Genomic DNA, 18,192 nt, shown 5'->3' with positions numbered 1-18,192 from the left:
GAATTTGCTGAATTCTGCGTTCCCAAACCCATTTTTTATACTGCACTATTTTTTTACTTAGGCAATTTAAATAAATATTACATAAAATGAAAATAAGTTTCACTCACATATGAACATTGAGTTGAATTATTTGGAAAGACAGATCTAGGCAAATCTTATAACACGTTATCAATGAGATACAATTTCATCAAAGTCGGGAAAAGATTGTAAATGTCCAGGAGGATTCTGCGCTCAAATAGCTTTTTGAGTATCCTGAAGTTACCACTTTAAAAAGAAACTCAAACTAGAAAAATTGAAGATGTTTTATGTATGAAGTTATAAAAGAAAGATAATGTAGGACTCCAGGCATTGGAATTGTACTCAAAGAAAAGTCCTAAGTGTTTCATTTAAAATTTACAAGTGCCTGAACATTTACATATTTTTATTGAAGATAAAATATTTAAAGCATGTACTTATTCTTTATGACATCCTCCTTTAACCAAATATTTCGATGAACTGATGTCTCCATCCTTATTCTCTTAGGTAAGAGACTTTCCAGAGTAACAGCAACTCAGGAAGAAGAAACAGAAAGCTGGAAAATGAGGGCTGACCCAAGAAAATAATAAATGTAAATATTAGATTTTCCTTTTGGTGGTCTGGCCCATTTCATGTAGACAGGAAAGGAGGCAGAATCAGACAAGAGTTCTGTTCAGTTAAAAAAAAAAAAGCCTAAGTAAACAATCTTGTCTTTTTCTCTTGAAAATTTGAAAAAATAAGCAAGATACACCTGACTGAGGAACACAAACCCAAACCTGAACACACAGAAACCTTTGTATAGTCTGAACTAATTACAGTGTTCTTCTGGGAGACACGATAACATCCCCGCACTGGGCTCAGTGCTCGGCATGGAGCTGTCTAAGATTCTCTCTCTCTCCTCTCCTTCCGCCCCCACCCCCCTCTAAAAATAAAAATAAAATAAATAAATAAAATAAAATGTGAATCCTAATATATAACTTTAGGTGATGACTTTAAGATGTTTTAGTCTTTACTCTATATGGTGGATTCATTACTAGAAATTTATAAGCAAAGCAAATCATATTTAAAATGTATTAAAAGTGAGTAAATACTTCCATGTGGTGGAGTAAAAGGAAGAAAAAGCATTCAGTAGATCATTATTAAAACAAATAGATACAACTTATCTTTTATGTAACTTGCATCAGTATTTGGTAAAGGGTATATATCCTCTCTGAATAAAGAATTTTTACACATTAGTAAGAGGAATAGTCCTGTATCCTTTAGAAAAATGGAAAAGATTACTAATAGGTAATTCATTTAAATACTAAATCAATAAGCATATGAAAACATTTTAACTTTAGTAGTAATTTTAAAAATATAAATTTAAGCAATGTAACAATCACTGTTAACAAAAAGATGAAGAAAAGGCTACACAATACAATTTGGCAATTTAGATTTAAAAGTAATAAGAATATAAATGCCCTATACACAAATATTGCTATGGAAAAAGTTTTTGCAACAATATAACTATATGTGCATCCACTATGGTATTGTGAATACAATGAAAATTGTTAAGCAAAACGTCCAATATTAGGGATTTGGTTAAATACATTATGGTATTTCCATGAAGGAGTTATACAGCAATTAGACATGATATTATAATTGTATATTAATAATATGAGGAAAATGTTCACACCATACTACTAAGTTTTAAAAGAAAAATATAAAATAATATATGATGTGAAATAATTCATCTTTCTAAAAAGATAAAAGAAATAGACTGAAAAGGTATCTTATCCAAAAGTTACTATTGAACAAAATTAGTAATTTTTAATAATTAATTAATAATATATTACCTGTTTTTGAACTGTTAGTTCCTTTTTGAAGCCTTATTCAAATTCCAGAGAAGGTTTGCCCTTCTTTGGAATTCCACAACTTTTTGCTTCTGCCTAACATTGAGTAATTAAACTATCTCATCTACTAAACCTAGTGGTGAGCAAGTCTTATTTTCTTTAGCATAGCTGTCCTATGGTAGAAGGGCATAGAAGTCAAGGCCATACAGATTTTACAGCCTCTGCATTCGTTGGTAGAGTGACTTGTACAATCACCATTCTTAAGATGAATGTTTACTGACTACTCTCTATAATTTGCCTGGCACTGAATTAAGGCCATGGAAAACTGATAATATCCTTGGTTGGCTTTAGTGGAGGATAAATTAAGAAAAAAATTTAATTGGTTTTTATAAGTATATGGAGTGGTAACGCAGGAAGGGAAGCAAACCGGATTTTGGTGCATAGTGAAAGCTTTTTCAAGGAAAAACATTCACGAATCATTCGATGAATGATGAGTTGGGGAAGGATGGTGATCCTGGAGTGGGAAGAGTGTTCCAGACAGAGTGAAGAGCAATTGCAAAAGCTCACAATCACCCACAAGCATGAAAGTTTAGCAAGCTGAAAGCAGTTCTGTGTCACTGGGATCCTGTCCTGGGGAGATAAAGCCTTTGAGGTGAACTGAGGCTACATCACTAGATCACGAAGAGTCTCATTGTAAATTCTCTCCACATTTGACTGTTCTTTAAACAACTGAGTATACTTTTACTTTTAATAGTTTGTGATTTAAATTTCTTAAGTTCACTTAGATATTTTTAGAAAAATAGTGCTTAATTATTCTATTTTCCATTAAGAAATGGATCTGGATGTTAAATAAAAATCATAAAATATATTCTACTTTTCCTCTTGAAATTGGGACTTCAAAGGTTCCAATTTTGCATTTTCAGCAACCACGTATGCATTTGCTCCTAGGAAAAGAGTGTCGATACAAACAAGCTGTGATGCTTTGCTCTCACTCGGAAATTAAACTCTATCAGATCTGAATTTGGTTTACAATACCTATTTTAATGGGCTACTCAGCTTTTATGTTAAACATATTCTGTATTATTTCTTAGCTTAAGTAACACGTCAGCTATAGGATACAACATTATAGACATTTTAAAATAATGTTATACATAATGTTTGTTAAACTGTATCTTTTTTCTACATCTGATTTAGAAAAAGTTAAAATGGAATTATGCAAGAAAGATAAAACTTTTTTAAATTTGACCTGGTATTTCTGGCATTAGAACCTAGTATGCTGGGAAGGAATGTAAAGGTAGATACAATACACATGAAGCCAATTCTTTCGGACTGTTGGAGGCCACAGAGGAAAAGTTGTCTCAAGTTTAGTTTTGTGTCTGAAAACTGCAATAAAGTAATACCACTTTTCTATCTTTTACCCACATCTCAAATGTACCTCATTCTTTCATATTTTGTTATTCTGCATAAGACATGGGACCAGAGAAATTCAGTTAACATCAGAAATCATATCCATTACCAGCAAAAGATATATATAAATCAGGAGTGGACTAAAGAATGAATATTATTTGGAGTTGTTCTTAGTATATGAATTTGTCATCTGGCATGCATTTTCTTTTAGACATTTTGTTCTTTCCTAGCATTAGGATAGGGACACAATTATCAGAAAAATAGGGATTTATAAATGAGAAGCAAAGAGAATTTGCAAAGAGAGAATTTGAAGGTTTTCCACTTGGTGTTTATAAAATATCAAATATCTGCACAGTTGCATAATTATGAAAACTGCGTAAGAAGTAGTGAGTTCGGCATTGCATCTTTAGAAAGCACTAATGCCAACAGCTCATCTCCTGTTCTTTTTTTTTTTTTTTTAAAGGGAACATCCTAAAAAAGAGTAAACTTGGGATACTGTTGCCTGGGAGAAAAACGTAGACTTTAGTTAGAAACTAGCTCAAAAGTCTATCTTGGTCACAGTCTTCAAGTCTGATCGGAATCACAGCTCCTCACTTGAAAACCTATTAAAAGTAGCAGCAAGGTTAATGAAGAGCAAGCTAAAGTCTCTTCCGAATAATTCGTGCTGACATTGAAATGTGTGCTGCCACAGCCTGGCTCTGTGGACTTAGAGAGGCTGCTATTTGCCCAGCACTGGAGAGGGAAGGAGCACAAGCGGACTCACAGTTCGGGATGTCGGAGGAGCTGAAGGACTTGTTAGGGAAACCATCTCCTGGATTGCTAGTCGCAGCTTTAAGCGATGCAGGGGATTGCTGATTCCGATTTCTCTCTGGATCTCAGTGTCTGATAAAGCAGACATGATGGCTCCACTTTTCACGTTGGCTCGGCAGGCTGCTACGTACCAAGCAGGCATTCCCAACCAGAGCTGTTGGGTAGGGAAAAAATACATACACAGATTATACTAATAGTTAATAGTGTCTCTTATGTGCTAGGCACTATTCTAAGTACTTTACACATATGAACTCTTTTACTGCCCAAACCCCAAAAGCAGATGCTATTATTATTTTCCCCAGATGACACAGAGGCATAAATGCATTAAGCAATTTATTAAAAGATATCAGCTAGGCAGTGATGGAACTAAAGATTTGAAATTGAGTCTCTCGGGTGTGCAATTTAACAACTATTTTATATTATTAGGTTAAACATAATAGCTGCACATCACCAAATCCACCCCTGCCCCCTTGGATTTAAGGACAAGAAGAACAGCCCCAAGCTGCATTTGGTAAAGGCTCAATCGACTTTGTCTAATGCGTGAATTCAATTTATCAATCTCCTTTGGAATTCTGAGGGCAAAGAAGTTCTGTCGCCGAAAGAGATGGCCCTACCACCTCCAGCCATGTGATTTTGATCCAAGCCTGTATTGTAGTTAAGCCCCATTTCTCACATACCTACCTATAGCATGCGATAGTGGTGTGAACTTAAGTTGATGTTCTGCATGGACAAAGTTTTGGAGGATAAAATGATGTGCTAAAGGGAGAGACTGAAGTTATAAACATCTGGAAAACTTTAGGTAAAGAGAATAAGAAAATGAATAATGCATCAGAACTTAGGGATTCCAATTTTTCAACTTTGCTATGATGCTCTTAAAAGACAATGGAATCGGTAAACAGTGTCTGCACACGTCTTAAGCGCTGGGTGAATGCCAACTCACACGGATGGTGTTGTAGCATTTGAATTACGCACATTTGGAAAAAGGAATATTCTCTCATTTCCCGTTCCCCCCCCATCATTAGCTATGAATAAGAAGCAGGGCACAGGCAAGTGAGCAGTTTAACTCTTGGTCTTTAAATGTCCAAAATAGTGATTTTTTTGGACTATTTTATTTGTTGATATGAACAGATTAAGCAAAAGGAGTGAGGACAGTGAGAACAGGACAAAGAAGAAAAGCCATGAATCAGCAAACGTCACCGCCCAGAGCTCTGGGCCAGGAGGCTGGGCTCTCGCTGCTTCAGTGCCACTGGCGAGGCCTGGAACTTCTCTAAACTTTGGCCTTATTTTCTTCATTTGTAAAACAAAGAGAGTCAGCTTTATGACTTCTAGGGCATTGTGGTAGGCAGCTTCTAAGATGGGTCCCAGGGATTTCCTCCTGATATTTGTGCTTCTGTGTAATCCTCTGCCTTTGACTTTGGGCTGAAACCAGTGTCTTATATCTAATGAATAGACTATTGTAGAAGTGATGGGATGCCACTTTCCAGATGAGGTTACAAAACGAGGGTAGCTTCACTCCTGCTAGTCCTCTCTCCCTCCCTCCTCTCAGTGCTCTGGCTCTGGGGGAATTCAGCTGCCACGTTGTGTGCAGCCCTGCTGGAGATACCCACGTGGCAAGGAACAGATGTGACCAGCCAGTCACTGGCAAGGAACTGACTCATGACTGTGAAAACAAGAGTCAGCTTGGAAGTGGATTCTCCCCACATCAAGCCTTGAGATGCCTGCCAATCTGGCTGACCCCTTGGTTGCAGCCTCGTGAGAAACTTTGATCAGAAACCCAGGTTAGATTCCTGACCCACAGAAGCCACGAAGAAAATAAATGTTACGTTTTTGGATACTTTGTTACATGGTAATAGATAACTAACCCAACTAGATATCCTTTTATTTAAAAAATTCTGTCGTATGTATGAGGAAGTTAACTTGTCTCTACAGGGGAGGCAGACAAACAAACAGAAAGCCAAATCTTTGAGTCACTGTGGCCTGGGCTGTGATTAGAGATAAAAGACAAGGCAGAGGGGCTCTAAGTATAGCCCATCACTGAGAAGTTCATGCTATCTTCCAGCAGGTGTGGCACAAAGTATTGACCTCACCTTGACAGGCACTGTTAGATGGGATGGAAGATGGGACTTCTTAGTTTATAAACTCATGTTGTGCACAATAAGTAAACATCTAAATATACCTTCCCTGGACCCTAATGATTTTTCACCCCCCCTTTCTAAGATATTTAGATTTCTATACTGAATAATATTACCCAAATCTTGCCAATACACTGTTATGGGTACCATCCTTAATTAGACTTTCAAAAAGTTTCTGGTGTTGACAAATGGTGTGTGAAGCAGCAGACTTATGTTTGCACATCATTCTTACCAGGCCGTGCACACGAGGAGGCACTAAAGGAGCTAGAAAGTTAAGAGCTCTCCATCATTGGATCACCCTGCTCACTCATCTTGTTTATTCCATTTTATCATTTGAGTCACTTTAGGAAGCACATTATGAGCAACTTCTGTGTGCTCAGGATAGGTTTAATTAGCACAAAATTTCACTGCCTGTCATTTCCTAGCTCCTTAATGTCGGTAAAGCTTTTTTCTTTTTTGTCTAAGGCTTTGTTCATCACTTGCCAAAATAGCAGCTAACTCTCTGTCAAACTGTAGCTCATTTTACTGGAGTGACACTGAACAAAAAAACTGCTATCAATTTTGAAGTGTGCTTTCCTAAGCATGTTGCCTTATAGTTGATTTTTAAAGTATCATAATTTTAAAAGCACATTTGGAAGAAGCAGCTCTGATCACTAATATGCTGAAAATCCCCTGACTGATATGAGAAAATAAAATAAAGCAAGACAGAGGCTTCTTTCACTCAGTCTAAGAAAAAAGTATGTCTTTATATCTATCTATATAAGACTAATTTTTAAACTAAAATGGGTTTTCATTTTTCCTCGTTGATTAATTTGTTAGCTCTGGATATGATAGGATGATGAAAGTCAGTGATTTCATCATCTCCAACCACTTAGAACAATGGGTTCCAATAGCCTCTGCCAGGCAAGAAAAGCCTGTTTTCTTCTTTGCCCTGACATTGGCATCTCCCGGCAGCGGCTAGCAGCCCACGTTAGAGAACCGAATGGAATAGGCAGTGAGCACTATTAATACGTGGTACGAAGGGGTCTTTTGTGATGAAATGTGTGTTTCCTCCACTGCCCCAGTCTGCTCCTGCTGCCCCCCACCCTGCTCAGGTGCTGTTTTTTTGTTGTTGTTGTTTTTTGTTTTCCCGGCCCCAGTGTTCTGTAGAAAATGCTGAATGTAGTTCTTGTTTCATTATAACACTCACTTCAGACCAAGAGGAGAACAAGGGGCTAAGTGTTCTCTTGCTTTATTCCAAGTGGCTAAACCTAGCTGGCCTCTAGGTTTTAGAGAATTAGGATCTAGAATTAATTTACAAGCAAAGGAATGGTTCTCTATGCAATCAGGTGACAGTGATCTCTTGGAAAACACAGAAGTGTTGAAGATAGAGATGGCTCTTCTCTGTAACCTGCTGATGAGGAAGAACTCTGGACTGATGGATGGGGACAGATGTTTTCTTGCGACAACAGATGTGTGGCTCAATAGCTGTCTTCTCTTTCTCTGGACATGAAGATGGTGAGATTTAGAGAAACTTCCTTTTATCCCACTGGGTGCTTCCTTCTGCCCCAATCACAAGAATGTATCAGAGTAAGATCCAAACAATGCCCGTAGCCCCCTGGATAAAGCAAATATTCCCTTTATAAGCTACTCCAGGCTACTGGAAAGCTGCGACTTCAGGAACCCATCCTTACCTGTATCTAGAAAAAGTATCAAACCGAAGTGATGAATTTAAGAGCTTTCTGGTTTAATTCTCTTACCTCCAGCCATGCAACCACAGTGGGCCCATCCCACTGAGCAAAAGGTAATCCCTTCCTCCGAGCTTCTTCTAGAAGTTCATGCCTGAAGTACACAGCAGAGATTATTAGTTATGTAGCATGGAAAAAGACAGTGGTGACTATTTTTAATGACAATATTTTTTAAAAACCAATAATCCTTTACAAACTTTTTCTGAGCTAATACAGAATAACAGAATTCTTTCTTCCTTTTAGTAATACATGGAAATCACCCACTGATTTTATGAGTGAAACATGGACATCTAAAAATAATTTCTCCCAACATTTATTCACAAAATTCAAACATTAAATGTTAATGGACTAAGAAGCTGAATTCTATTATCAGCAAATATCTTATCTCTTTAACAAGAAAATAGCCCACATATGCATATTCAAGCATACATCATGGGATCTAAATGAGGCTTCTTCCATCTGCCTTGCTCACTTCTCCTTACGATTTCAATGATAGAGAAAATGTATATAGAGGCAGTAGATAAATTTGGTTATTTTAGTCCCATTCAAGACATGTGCTTCATTTTAGTATGCTGTCCAGGTCCAGGTAGCTATATTCGGAGGTTTTTTTTTTTAATCTAGTCTATGAAATTACCTCTCATTTAAAGAGAGCTCAGAGGGAAATTAACTTCTATCACTAGAAAGCAATGTAAGGTGTGAAATTCAATAGTACATTCCTTTTCATTTATAATCACTCCTGCTTTTAATGAAAGTGAAACACCTCAATGACAACAAATGGTTGTTTCTGATAGAAAAATGTTGTAAAGAGCCTTGACAAATGTATTATTAATCACTGTCTCTACTACTGAGCCTTATAACTGACATCCATTTACAAAACCAATTTGAGTCGTTCATTGTTGAAAGAGCAAATATGTGTTGAACCTCAAATTGATATATACCTGACCAGGACTATATTGGAAAATATATTCTCTGTTCCTTAGTATGCTTTGATCTTCCACACAAATGATAAAAATGTAGTATATTATTTGCTTTTTTGAATGTGTATCTTTCACGCTTAGGAATCTATCAATAATATCATATATGAACTCCAAAATGAAGCATTTGATTATTTCCCACCATCAAACAATCAATTGCTTATTATAGTATGTTAAGATACAGTTGACCTTTGGACAACACGGGGGCTAGGGGAACCAACCCCCCCACACAGTCAAAAATCTGCATTGCCCTTTTGACTCTCCAAAAACGTAACTACTAATAGCCTACTGTTGACTGGATGCCTTTCTGACAACACAAACAGTCGATTAACACATATTTTACATGTTATATATATTTTATACTGTATTCTTATAGTAAATTTAGAGAAAAGAAAATGTTATTAAGAAAATCATAAGGAAGAGAAAATACATTATAATACTGTAGTGTATTTATCGATGAAAATTCTCATATGAGTGGGCCCGAGCAGTTCAAACCCACGGTGTTCAATGGTCAACTGTATATAACCGAAAATGCTTTTCAGTGAGAACTTCCATATTTGCAGTGGATGCTGCCAACAAATAATCAGTGTGAAAAAAGAAACAAAGAGGCAAAATAAAAACTGAAGTTAGAGCAGCTGAAGAGACATATAAATCAACTGCTGTTTTGTTTGAGGGACTAGCAAGGAAAGCACAGGTCAGTTCTACCTGTCAGTTACTCAGCACCTGTGACAGAGAAGAGTGACCCGTGCCTTGAATCCAAAGTGAAAACTAGAGGGGCTTCCTCACCTGGATTTCTGTACCATCCCCCATTCCCTTGCGCTTCCCAACATTCCTTCATTGAAAAACAGACTCAAGGAGCCTAGTCTCACTGCTACTGGTACTGAGAGAAAGGGGTTGAAGGGTCAACCAACCAACCATCAGGTACTCATTGTAAGCACCTGTTGTGAGCTTAGACCTGTGTCCCATGTGAGAATACAGGCATGGCCCCATTTTTTCACAAGATCCCCGGTTAGATAGAAAAAGCAAACACATGAACTGTCTAAAAACACAACACAGTACACAAACAGATGCTAAAACTTGGTGATGCACGTTCTGAGCGGGAGGATTTTGGAATATGGGTCAGAAGCAATGGAAACACTTGGTGAAGGCATTGTGGCAACCAAGCTGGCTTTGAAGGGAATGTGGAAAGGCGTTCTAAGCAGGATAAGCAGTAAATGTGGGGGGTCAGAAGAAGGACTCGGCATGGGATACGTGCAAGCCAATGGAGAGCAGACCTCCACGGGGCTGAGGAGCCTTATTCGGAGTTGTAATGTTATACCCAATAGGGCAAGAAACACTTCCAGTGATGCAGGAGCTGAGTGGCAGTAAAGGGGAAGAAACAGACATTTACAGCCGTTTTTTGCTACATTTAGTAAAAAGGCAAGTAAATAGGCACTCAGCACCAAGGAAGCACATAACATTGTCATAGGTGAATTAAAGGAGTTGTACAAAAGCCATTTTTAAAAGCTAGAACACTTTAATTGTGAAACTTCTGACTAGTTCTCTAAAAATATTACACCACACAAGCCAGAGTGAACCTGTTCAAACTTGAGTCAGATACTGTAACTTCTCTGCTCACAACCCTCCAATCACTCCTGGTCTCCCTGAGAATAAAAGGCAAAGCGGCAGTTAGGATCTACTCTCCTACCCTCTTCAACTCTCTGATTCAGCTGCTACCTCGCACAATGATGCTGCCTCTTCGCTGTTCCCTGGAAACAGGGCAGACCTTTCAGCCTCAAGACCCTTGTACCCACTATTCTCTCTGTGTGGAATGCTTGTGCCCTCTGTTTCCACATGGCTTACTCCCTCTCTACTTTTAATATTTACTCAAATGTCACCTCCTCTGTCTCTCCCCTCTCTCCTTCAACCCCCACCAGACATTCTTTATCCCTGTTCCTTGATTTATTTCTCTCCACAGCACTTATCTTCAAACACAGAGTATCATTTACACCTCAGTCTTTTATATCCCAATCAAATATAAGCTCAAGGAGGACCGATGTTTTCACATATTCTGTTTAGAGATAATTAGAAGCATCTAGAACAAGGTCAGGCACAGACAAGGTGCTCAATATATAGCTGTGAATGTTGAACATGTCTGCCAGCGTTCGCAGTTAGGTACTTCTTGTTAGAGTAAACTGAGCCCCATAACGTATATATTTTTTTGTAGCCCAAGTATCTTTTTCTGTTTTGGCTTACAATACCCATTCAAAGTTTCGTTTCAAAAAAAAAAAAAAATCCTTAAATTCTGTTTTCCTCTTGAGCCAATTTGTCAGAGTAACACTCACTCTGGTGGATCCCGAGTGTGATCTGGCATGGGATCCCTGACAGCAGTGTGGTTAAGATGCAATCCAAGGTGCTCAGGTAGTTCTATTTTCTGTCTTAATGGAAATTTAATCGCACAATTGTTTGTGAAATCTTTGGGCAATTTGGCCCTTGAAAAAGTTTTATTTGTTTTTGCTTTGTTTGTTTTGCTTAAATCGCAAACTCTTGTAACCATGATGACTTTAGTAAGAATATGCTAAGATAATAGGAAAAGGGAACTCTAGTCCACCTGATTCTGTCCCTTGGACCCCAACTGGCAGGGCTGGAGCCCATGTAAAGGCCTTTGAGCTGAAACAGGAGAGAAACTGCCAGGTAAGGGGTGGAAGGCTGGGTTTTGCAGCAGAACGGAGCGCTACATGACTTTAACTCCAGATGCGTTTTCCCTTAATCTGAGGGTAGAATCAACTGTGTAAAGAAATGCACTGAAATTCTCAAAGCAACATTACATTTAATTCTTCTCAATCTTAAAAAACTCTGCACCATACAGAATTTATAAAAGACATATATCTGGGTGTATGCCATGAGAAAGAAGCAATGTTAAAAAAATAATACAGGCAAAACTAGAATAATTGGAAATCACTGAGTTTAATACATTATGATTTTCTAACAGATTATTAAGTGTCAACATTAATTGTATGGGGGCATGCTTCTTCTCATGAGATATTTTGGTGTCACTGACAGAGAAATAGTGACCCGAACTGTTTAGGAAATACTAAATAAAAAACTGATTTGCCACAAACAGGCATTTTGAATATACTGGTGTTCTCTTTTGAACCAGTCCCTGTGTGGAAAGGTATGAATTTTTTTCTATACTCCAGAGTCAACATTTTAAAAGGTCAAGTGACAGTTCTTCCAGAGCAGGGCTGTGATCAACTTTCCCTAGTATATGTGTGAGTCTGGAAATTGCTGCCTTTGTTTTTAGACCTGAAGAAATATTTTTGGTTTTTTTTCTTTTTTTTTCTCTCCAGACAATCTAATATTCAACCATCTTTTCCCAAAGGATAATTTATATATCACTATAATTATGGGTATGCATTTTTGTCTTAAGATGTAGACTAGATTTTAGAGGATATCAGTAGCACTTCCTTTTAGAAAATCTATCTGGCTCAGGGCTAGTCATCACCTGTGTGAAAACTCAAAGAAAAGTACTAATTGTACTGAAGAAGAAAAACTTCTGAATCATTGAGTATTTTCAAGAAACACATTCTCATCTACAGTGAAGAATGCTATTAGATTCCCCCAAAGGTGTCAGACTCTCTTGAATTAGGTGTCAATGAGTTACTGTGACTGGAAAGTGACACCTCAGGAGGCCCAACAGGTGAGAAACTCTTGGGGGGTATGAGTCATTTGCATGCCCATATATAACTGTACAGAGGGGAGCCTGTTCATGCCAGGCCTGATCTGAGGACAGGAACAAGGTGTGGGCACCCTAAGAATAACCAGCCCCAAGGATTTCTGGGTAAATGGTCAAGGATGTCTAACAAATGTACATAAATCAAGGGCATTTGCTGGGTTTGTAGTTTCTAACTCTTAATCCACATGAATGTAAGCAAGCAAGTATGGCTTTGCCTCAGTGACTCAATCCAAATGGAAATGTCTGGTTCCTCCTTTTTTGGTTTTATGTCTCTCCTCAGCTATTGTAGTTTGGACCTAATTGGTGGAGTATGCCTGCATATTTGTAAGCTGTGTTCCTTACAAATGTGAGGACACTCAACAATGTCCTCCTGCCTCCCTGCCTTGCCCCCCCCTCACTTTGTCTTGATTTTCAAGACATACAAAAATACTTCTTCTCTGAAGCTATCCTTTCCTCACCCCCGAGGCAGTATTTACTACTTCTTTTTATAAGTGCCCTAGAATACTAAGCATTCCTACCTCTAGTACCTTTAACATTTTAACGACTCAGAGATTCAGTCGGTTTTATTCTTTGCTGAACACAAAGCCTGGCACATAGTAGGTCTGTAAAAAGAATCAGATGACTGACTACCTAACAAATTTGATTAATCCTGGGGCATGCAAAGTTCCCTGTCCTCATGCCCTCATAGTACGGGAACACAACTCGTAAATCAACAAGTTCAAGAAAGTGTTAAACTCTGAGAAATAAAGTTCATTAATTACTCAAAAAAGTCACAGACCACAGGGCCAGTAAGGTCTCCTTTCTCACATTCTTCTCAGTGTGGACGGTCCATCACTGTCAGTGAAAAGAGACTTTACTGGCAGACCACTTAGCCTACGATGCTATTTTAGGATTGCCAATTTGTGATGACTGTGTGATGGCCGCGCCAGTCACCTTCTATTTAATGCCTGCCCATTTCCCCTTCATGTTTTCTATTTCATCTTTCTTTACTTTCTAGTCCCGTTGCCACCATACTTTTTTCCCCAACCCTTTAATTGGTCCCTATCTCGAGTTCTCTAACCCTTCTAATGCACCTGGCATAAAAAGAATCTGCTACGCTGGCAGATTAGGTAAGAGAGCGGCCTCTAAAGTCCGACTGCTCAGGCCTGATTCTTGGTGCCTCCTCTTCTTACTGTGCATCCACAGACAAGTCACTTTACCTCTCTGTGCCTCAGTCTCCTCATCTGTAAAATAAAGCTGATAACAGTACCTTCCTGAAAGTGACCTGAGAAAATACATGTAATGTGATTACAACAGGGCCTCACACAAAGGAAGCAGCTAATGAATGTGAACTGTTACTTTTGTCATAGCATTGTCCTCTGAAGACCCTCCAATGGTTCCTTGAATGTTTAAAGTATAACCCTCAACCTGAATTACAAATACCAAATAGGTTTAGCCTTGATTTCCCTTTCTAATCGTCTTCACTTCTAACCAGGACTGAGAACCTACTTTTGCAAATAATTTGTGCTTTACTAATTCTATCATTGCGAGTACCATTTTCCAGAGCTGAGAAGTTCTTTCCCTTCTTCAACTATCAGAATCTTACTGTTTGCTTAAATCATGACCCTTCCTTTCATTTTTGTGATAATCCCATTCCACAAAGACTCTTTATCCTTCAAAATCTGGATACTTATAGTGTCAAAAATCACTCATAGAGATTGTTGCTTAGCACCACATGCGTGCATCTCCTCTCCCACCCAAGACTCTGAAGAGTTTTTGCTCTTCCACTGTCTCTTGCTTTTCTTCCCATGCTGTAGCTAAGAATATCTCTTGAATGGTTGTTATATTGTAATCCACAAAACTCTCAATGTTGACAACCATCTGGGATCTTTGATGACAGAGTGAATTCTAAGTATTTTGTTTTTGTTAACATCAAACTGTGCACTACATCTTGAAAAGGAATACGAATTTTGTTTAGCAGTTACCTATATTGGCTGTTCAGAAAGAGAAAAAAATGTACTCTCTAATATTAAATAAGATATTTTGCAAATTGATTGACTACTACCGAAGCTTTTGTTCAAATTCTCATCATTTGTGGATCATGGCAATGGACTCCCAGAGTCTCTCTGTCTCTTGTTTGGTACCCCCTCCTTTCCATCCTATTTCCAACTCCCAATGAGACCCTCCTAAACACAAAGTTTTTGTTAAGACTCGCCTACTTAAAAACCTCCCCATTGTTCTAAAAATAAAGGTCAAATATCTCAGCATGATGGAAAAAAAACTTTTAGTAATCTGGCCCTGGCTCTCTCTCCAGACTCTTGTGCTCAGTCAGTGCCCAAATACTTGCCATCCCCTGAATACCTCATTTTATTTGACCTTTTCCATGACTCTTATCTTTTTCTTCTGACTGAAACATCCTTCTTTGCATCAGAATCGTGGCAAACTCATACTTGTCCCTCAGACACAGTTAATGCTTTATCCTTCCTGTGAAGATTCCAAAACCTCTCCCAGGCAGAATTAGATTTCTCTTCTATACAAATAGTATAACTTGTGTATACTCCAGTTATTGCACTTCTTATACCTCTCATTCAAAATGTACCATAATAGAGGTTTATCTATCGTGCTCTCTTTAAACCACTTCTATTCTTCAGAAATACTATATCATGGTTTGAAAGAACAAAGGTTCTGGATGTAGACAAATTGGGTTTGGATCCCAGACAACAATGGCTAACATTCATTTATCCTATCCTAAGTGCTTTATCCTAAGTGCTTTATATGTATAATTTCTTTAATTTTCACAATGGTTAAGATATATATTGATACTCATTTGCAGCTGAGGACATTGAAGAGCAAAAGTCACTTGGAGCATAGAACCAGGAGGTGGCAGAGCCAGAATCTGAGTCTAAAAACTTGGCCACAGAGTTAACTTTCTTAACCCTCCTATGATCCTTTAGTTAATTACCCTTTGAATGTTTCATTACTGAGAAAAGAGGGTAAACTGATGATAAGAATTTGATTACATTAAAACCAATTGCATCCACTTCATTGTTAGTATTAAATAAAATGACAGTCTCCCACTTTCTTTTCTTGTGGTTTGTTTATATTTAGAAGTGGTATATACTTATTTGGCCTCCTGGCTAATATGTATAGTCTTTACCCCCTTACATCACACCTTTTAATCCTTAACACTGTAAGAAAAAAAGGAGCTGTGCCTTTTCTCTTCTTGTTCCTCCTTAATGTCAGGTTCTGCACCTCTGTCAGAGGAAGGAGGCTGGTCTTGTTTATCTAATTGGAAAGGAAAAGCCGAAACTTCTTGTAACTGGTTTCAGTTCAATTGATTCTGTGTAATTGTAATACAAAGTAATTCTCTGATTGAAAAATTTATCTTCAGGCCTTATTTATTTACTGTAGCACATGACAAGTAACTAGTTATTGATATAACCAGAAGAAATAAATATGTGGCTCAATAAGAACCAAGAATAAAATATAAGTCAAAATAATTTGACAGTTGAATCTCTTCTCAACAGCGTAGGCCAGAGAATAAATCTCCGTTACATAATGCTAGCAGTAAACTTACTTATACTTTACTTCACACCATTATTAATTGTTTGTTCCATTAAAATTCAAGAGTCAGAAGGATAAGTAGGAAATGATCACCTCAAATTTCAAACAGACAATAGGCTATAACTGTATTATTCGGAAATCTAGACTTGTTGATCAATTCTATGAAAATCAACATTACATATTTGAGAAACCATTTGAAATTCTGGTCAGCAAATATGAACAAAATATGGTGCCACCCACATTTTTTCTAACATGTGCAAGCTGAAAATGTATATCTTAACTCACGTAATTATTCTAAACAGAAATGTCAAAATCCCAATCAGCTGCTTCAGAGCATTGATTGCCTAAATATACATATTTAGCTCCATAAAATTAAGAGTTTCAAATTCAACATTAACAAGGTTGACTTGATTTTAAAAGTACAGTATACTGTGATTGTGTGTGTGTGTGCAAGTGAATGTGTGTTTGTGTATCGTATTATGGCACATTTTCACATGAAGTGCATTTAAAAGTCCATTACACATCTAAGTTGTGTTTTATTTAGATTCTAAGAACACATGCTACGTTGTTTGGAATTGAAATAGTTTGACTACATTAAAACCAAAGCTTATTCATATTGAAACTTTTGTTCTTCAAGCTGCTCTGAAATGGAGGGCTTAGTCTCAGGAATTTATTTGTGAATTTGAATTGGGATTTACATAATTTCTTTCCTCACTTTATTTTGAATTTAATCAGTTTCAAAACCATTAAAAAGGTATAAACACACACACACACACAAATGTGATGGAGCAATACAATTACTCGTGCTGTTCTTGAAAACTAAAGGGACTTGTATTACTTTCTATTGAACAATTTCACTTTTGGAAAGATTTTATGGTCTGTTCTCCCTAGTCACTTCCTGATAGTAAACTGGGGACTTACTGGAGGAACACTGGTAATTTTCAGGGTATTTGGACACCATTTAGACTAGATTACCGTAGTGCCTCATCTAATTTTCAGCCCTCTTTAACTCATATTTTGAAGTTTATAGGTTTTGTGCTTCTGAGGTTATACATATTTTCTCATGCTCTTATGAGGTGCGGGAAGTTGATGGTGGTATCAATAAATAAAGAGAATACGTCAGTCACTCAAGGGTATGCAACACATGGGAAAGTTGATGCTTAAATTCTTATCTTCTGTTTGCTAATTTAATGAATGATCTTTCCACCTCAAATCTTCTGTTTTTCACTATATTTGTACTTTAACTTCCTAAGCTTTCTGTTAGAGATTCTACAAGGGAAGTGATTTTGAGGTCATAAACCGTTAATTTCCAGGAGCATGTACAAGACGACAAGAATCTGAATTTTAGAATGAAGACAATTACATCAGTTTCTTAAAGTCCATAAATGACAATGCATCATGCATTTATTCTTTTTCAGTATTTCATTCAAAAAGTGATAGGGAAATGAAGTTTTATTATTGGGATTTTTTTCCTCATGAAATTTAAAAGTCTTTAGAAAACAGAAGGCCAGTATTATATGATGACATGAAAACAATGTTTTAAATCTAATGTCTAGAATATTCATTATTTTTAAAAAGTAAGAGCTTACAACTTTGGCTAGCAGAGTTGAACATTACCCTAACCACAGCTCACCTTGCATTTTTAAGAACACTTACTAGAGCTTAATATCCTAGTTTATCCTTAATATTCTTAATATCATAAATTACCATAACTGAAGTAAATTCTGCATTGTTAAATAATCAGTAATAGTAACCATAACTTAAAATTAGAGTAGAAAAGTATAACAAATATAAGTGATAGTAATGAACTAAGCAATACTACAAAGTACATGACCTTGTATTGGCATATAAAATATCCATAGAGCAAATTAGGGGCACTCTCCCTAACTTCCTGGATAACAGCATCTCATTGGAGCCATTTATTTACCAAATATGCGTGTGTGTGTGTGTGTGTATAATATATATATATATAGCTTTAAATTTAAAAGCAATAGCTCCCCCAAACTAGAGTGTTTTTAAAAGCTCACCATGCTACCA

The 18,192-nt window shown here is 37.2% G+C and overlaps 1 protein-coding gene across 23 annotated transcripts in view; it reads right to left on the bottom strand.

Moving 5' to 3' along the window:
- Nucleotides 1-18,192, bottom strand: part of PPFIA2 (PTPRF interacting protein alpha 2) — a 467,388-nt gene that overhangs the window by 25,952 nt on the left and 423,244 nt on the right. For all 23 annotated transcript variants that reach the window (XM_073900584.1, XM_073900585.1, XM_073900588.1 and 20 more), the window contains 2 exons: nucleotides 7,936-8,017; nucleotides 4,018-4,218 (listed from right to left, as the gene is read on the bottom strand). In XM_073900584.1, the coding sequence (XP_073756685.1) occupies nucleotides 4,018-4,218; nucleotides 7,936-8,017 (283 nt within the window). The remainder of the gene's footprint in view (nucleotides 1-4,017; nucleotides 4,219-7,935; nucleotides 8,018-18,192) is intronic.

The sequence above is a fragment of the Callorhinus ursinus genome, unplaced genomic scaffold, assembly GCF_003265705.2.
Source record: "Callorhinus ursinus isolate GAN/ISIS: 27379988/994484 unplaced genomic scaffold, GSC_fseal_2.0 scaffold14, whole genome shotgun sequence".
NCBI classification, from domain to species: Eukaryota; Metazoa; Chordata; class Mammalia; order Carnivora; family Otariidae; genus Callorhinus; species Callorhinus ursinus.
This window is presented reverse-complemented; position numbering and strand designations above follow the sequence as displayed.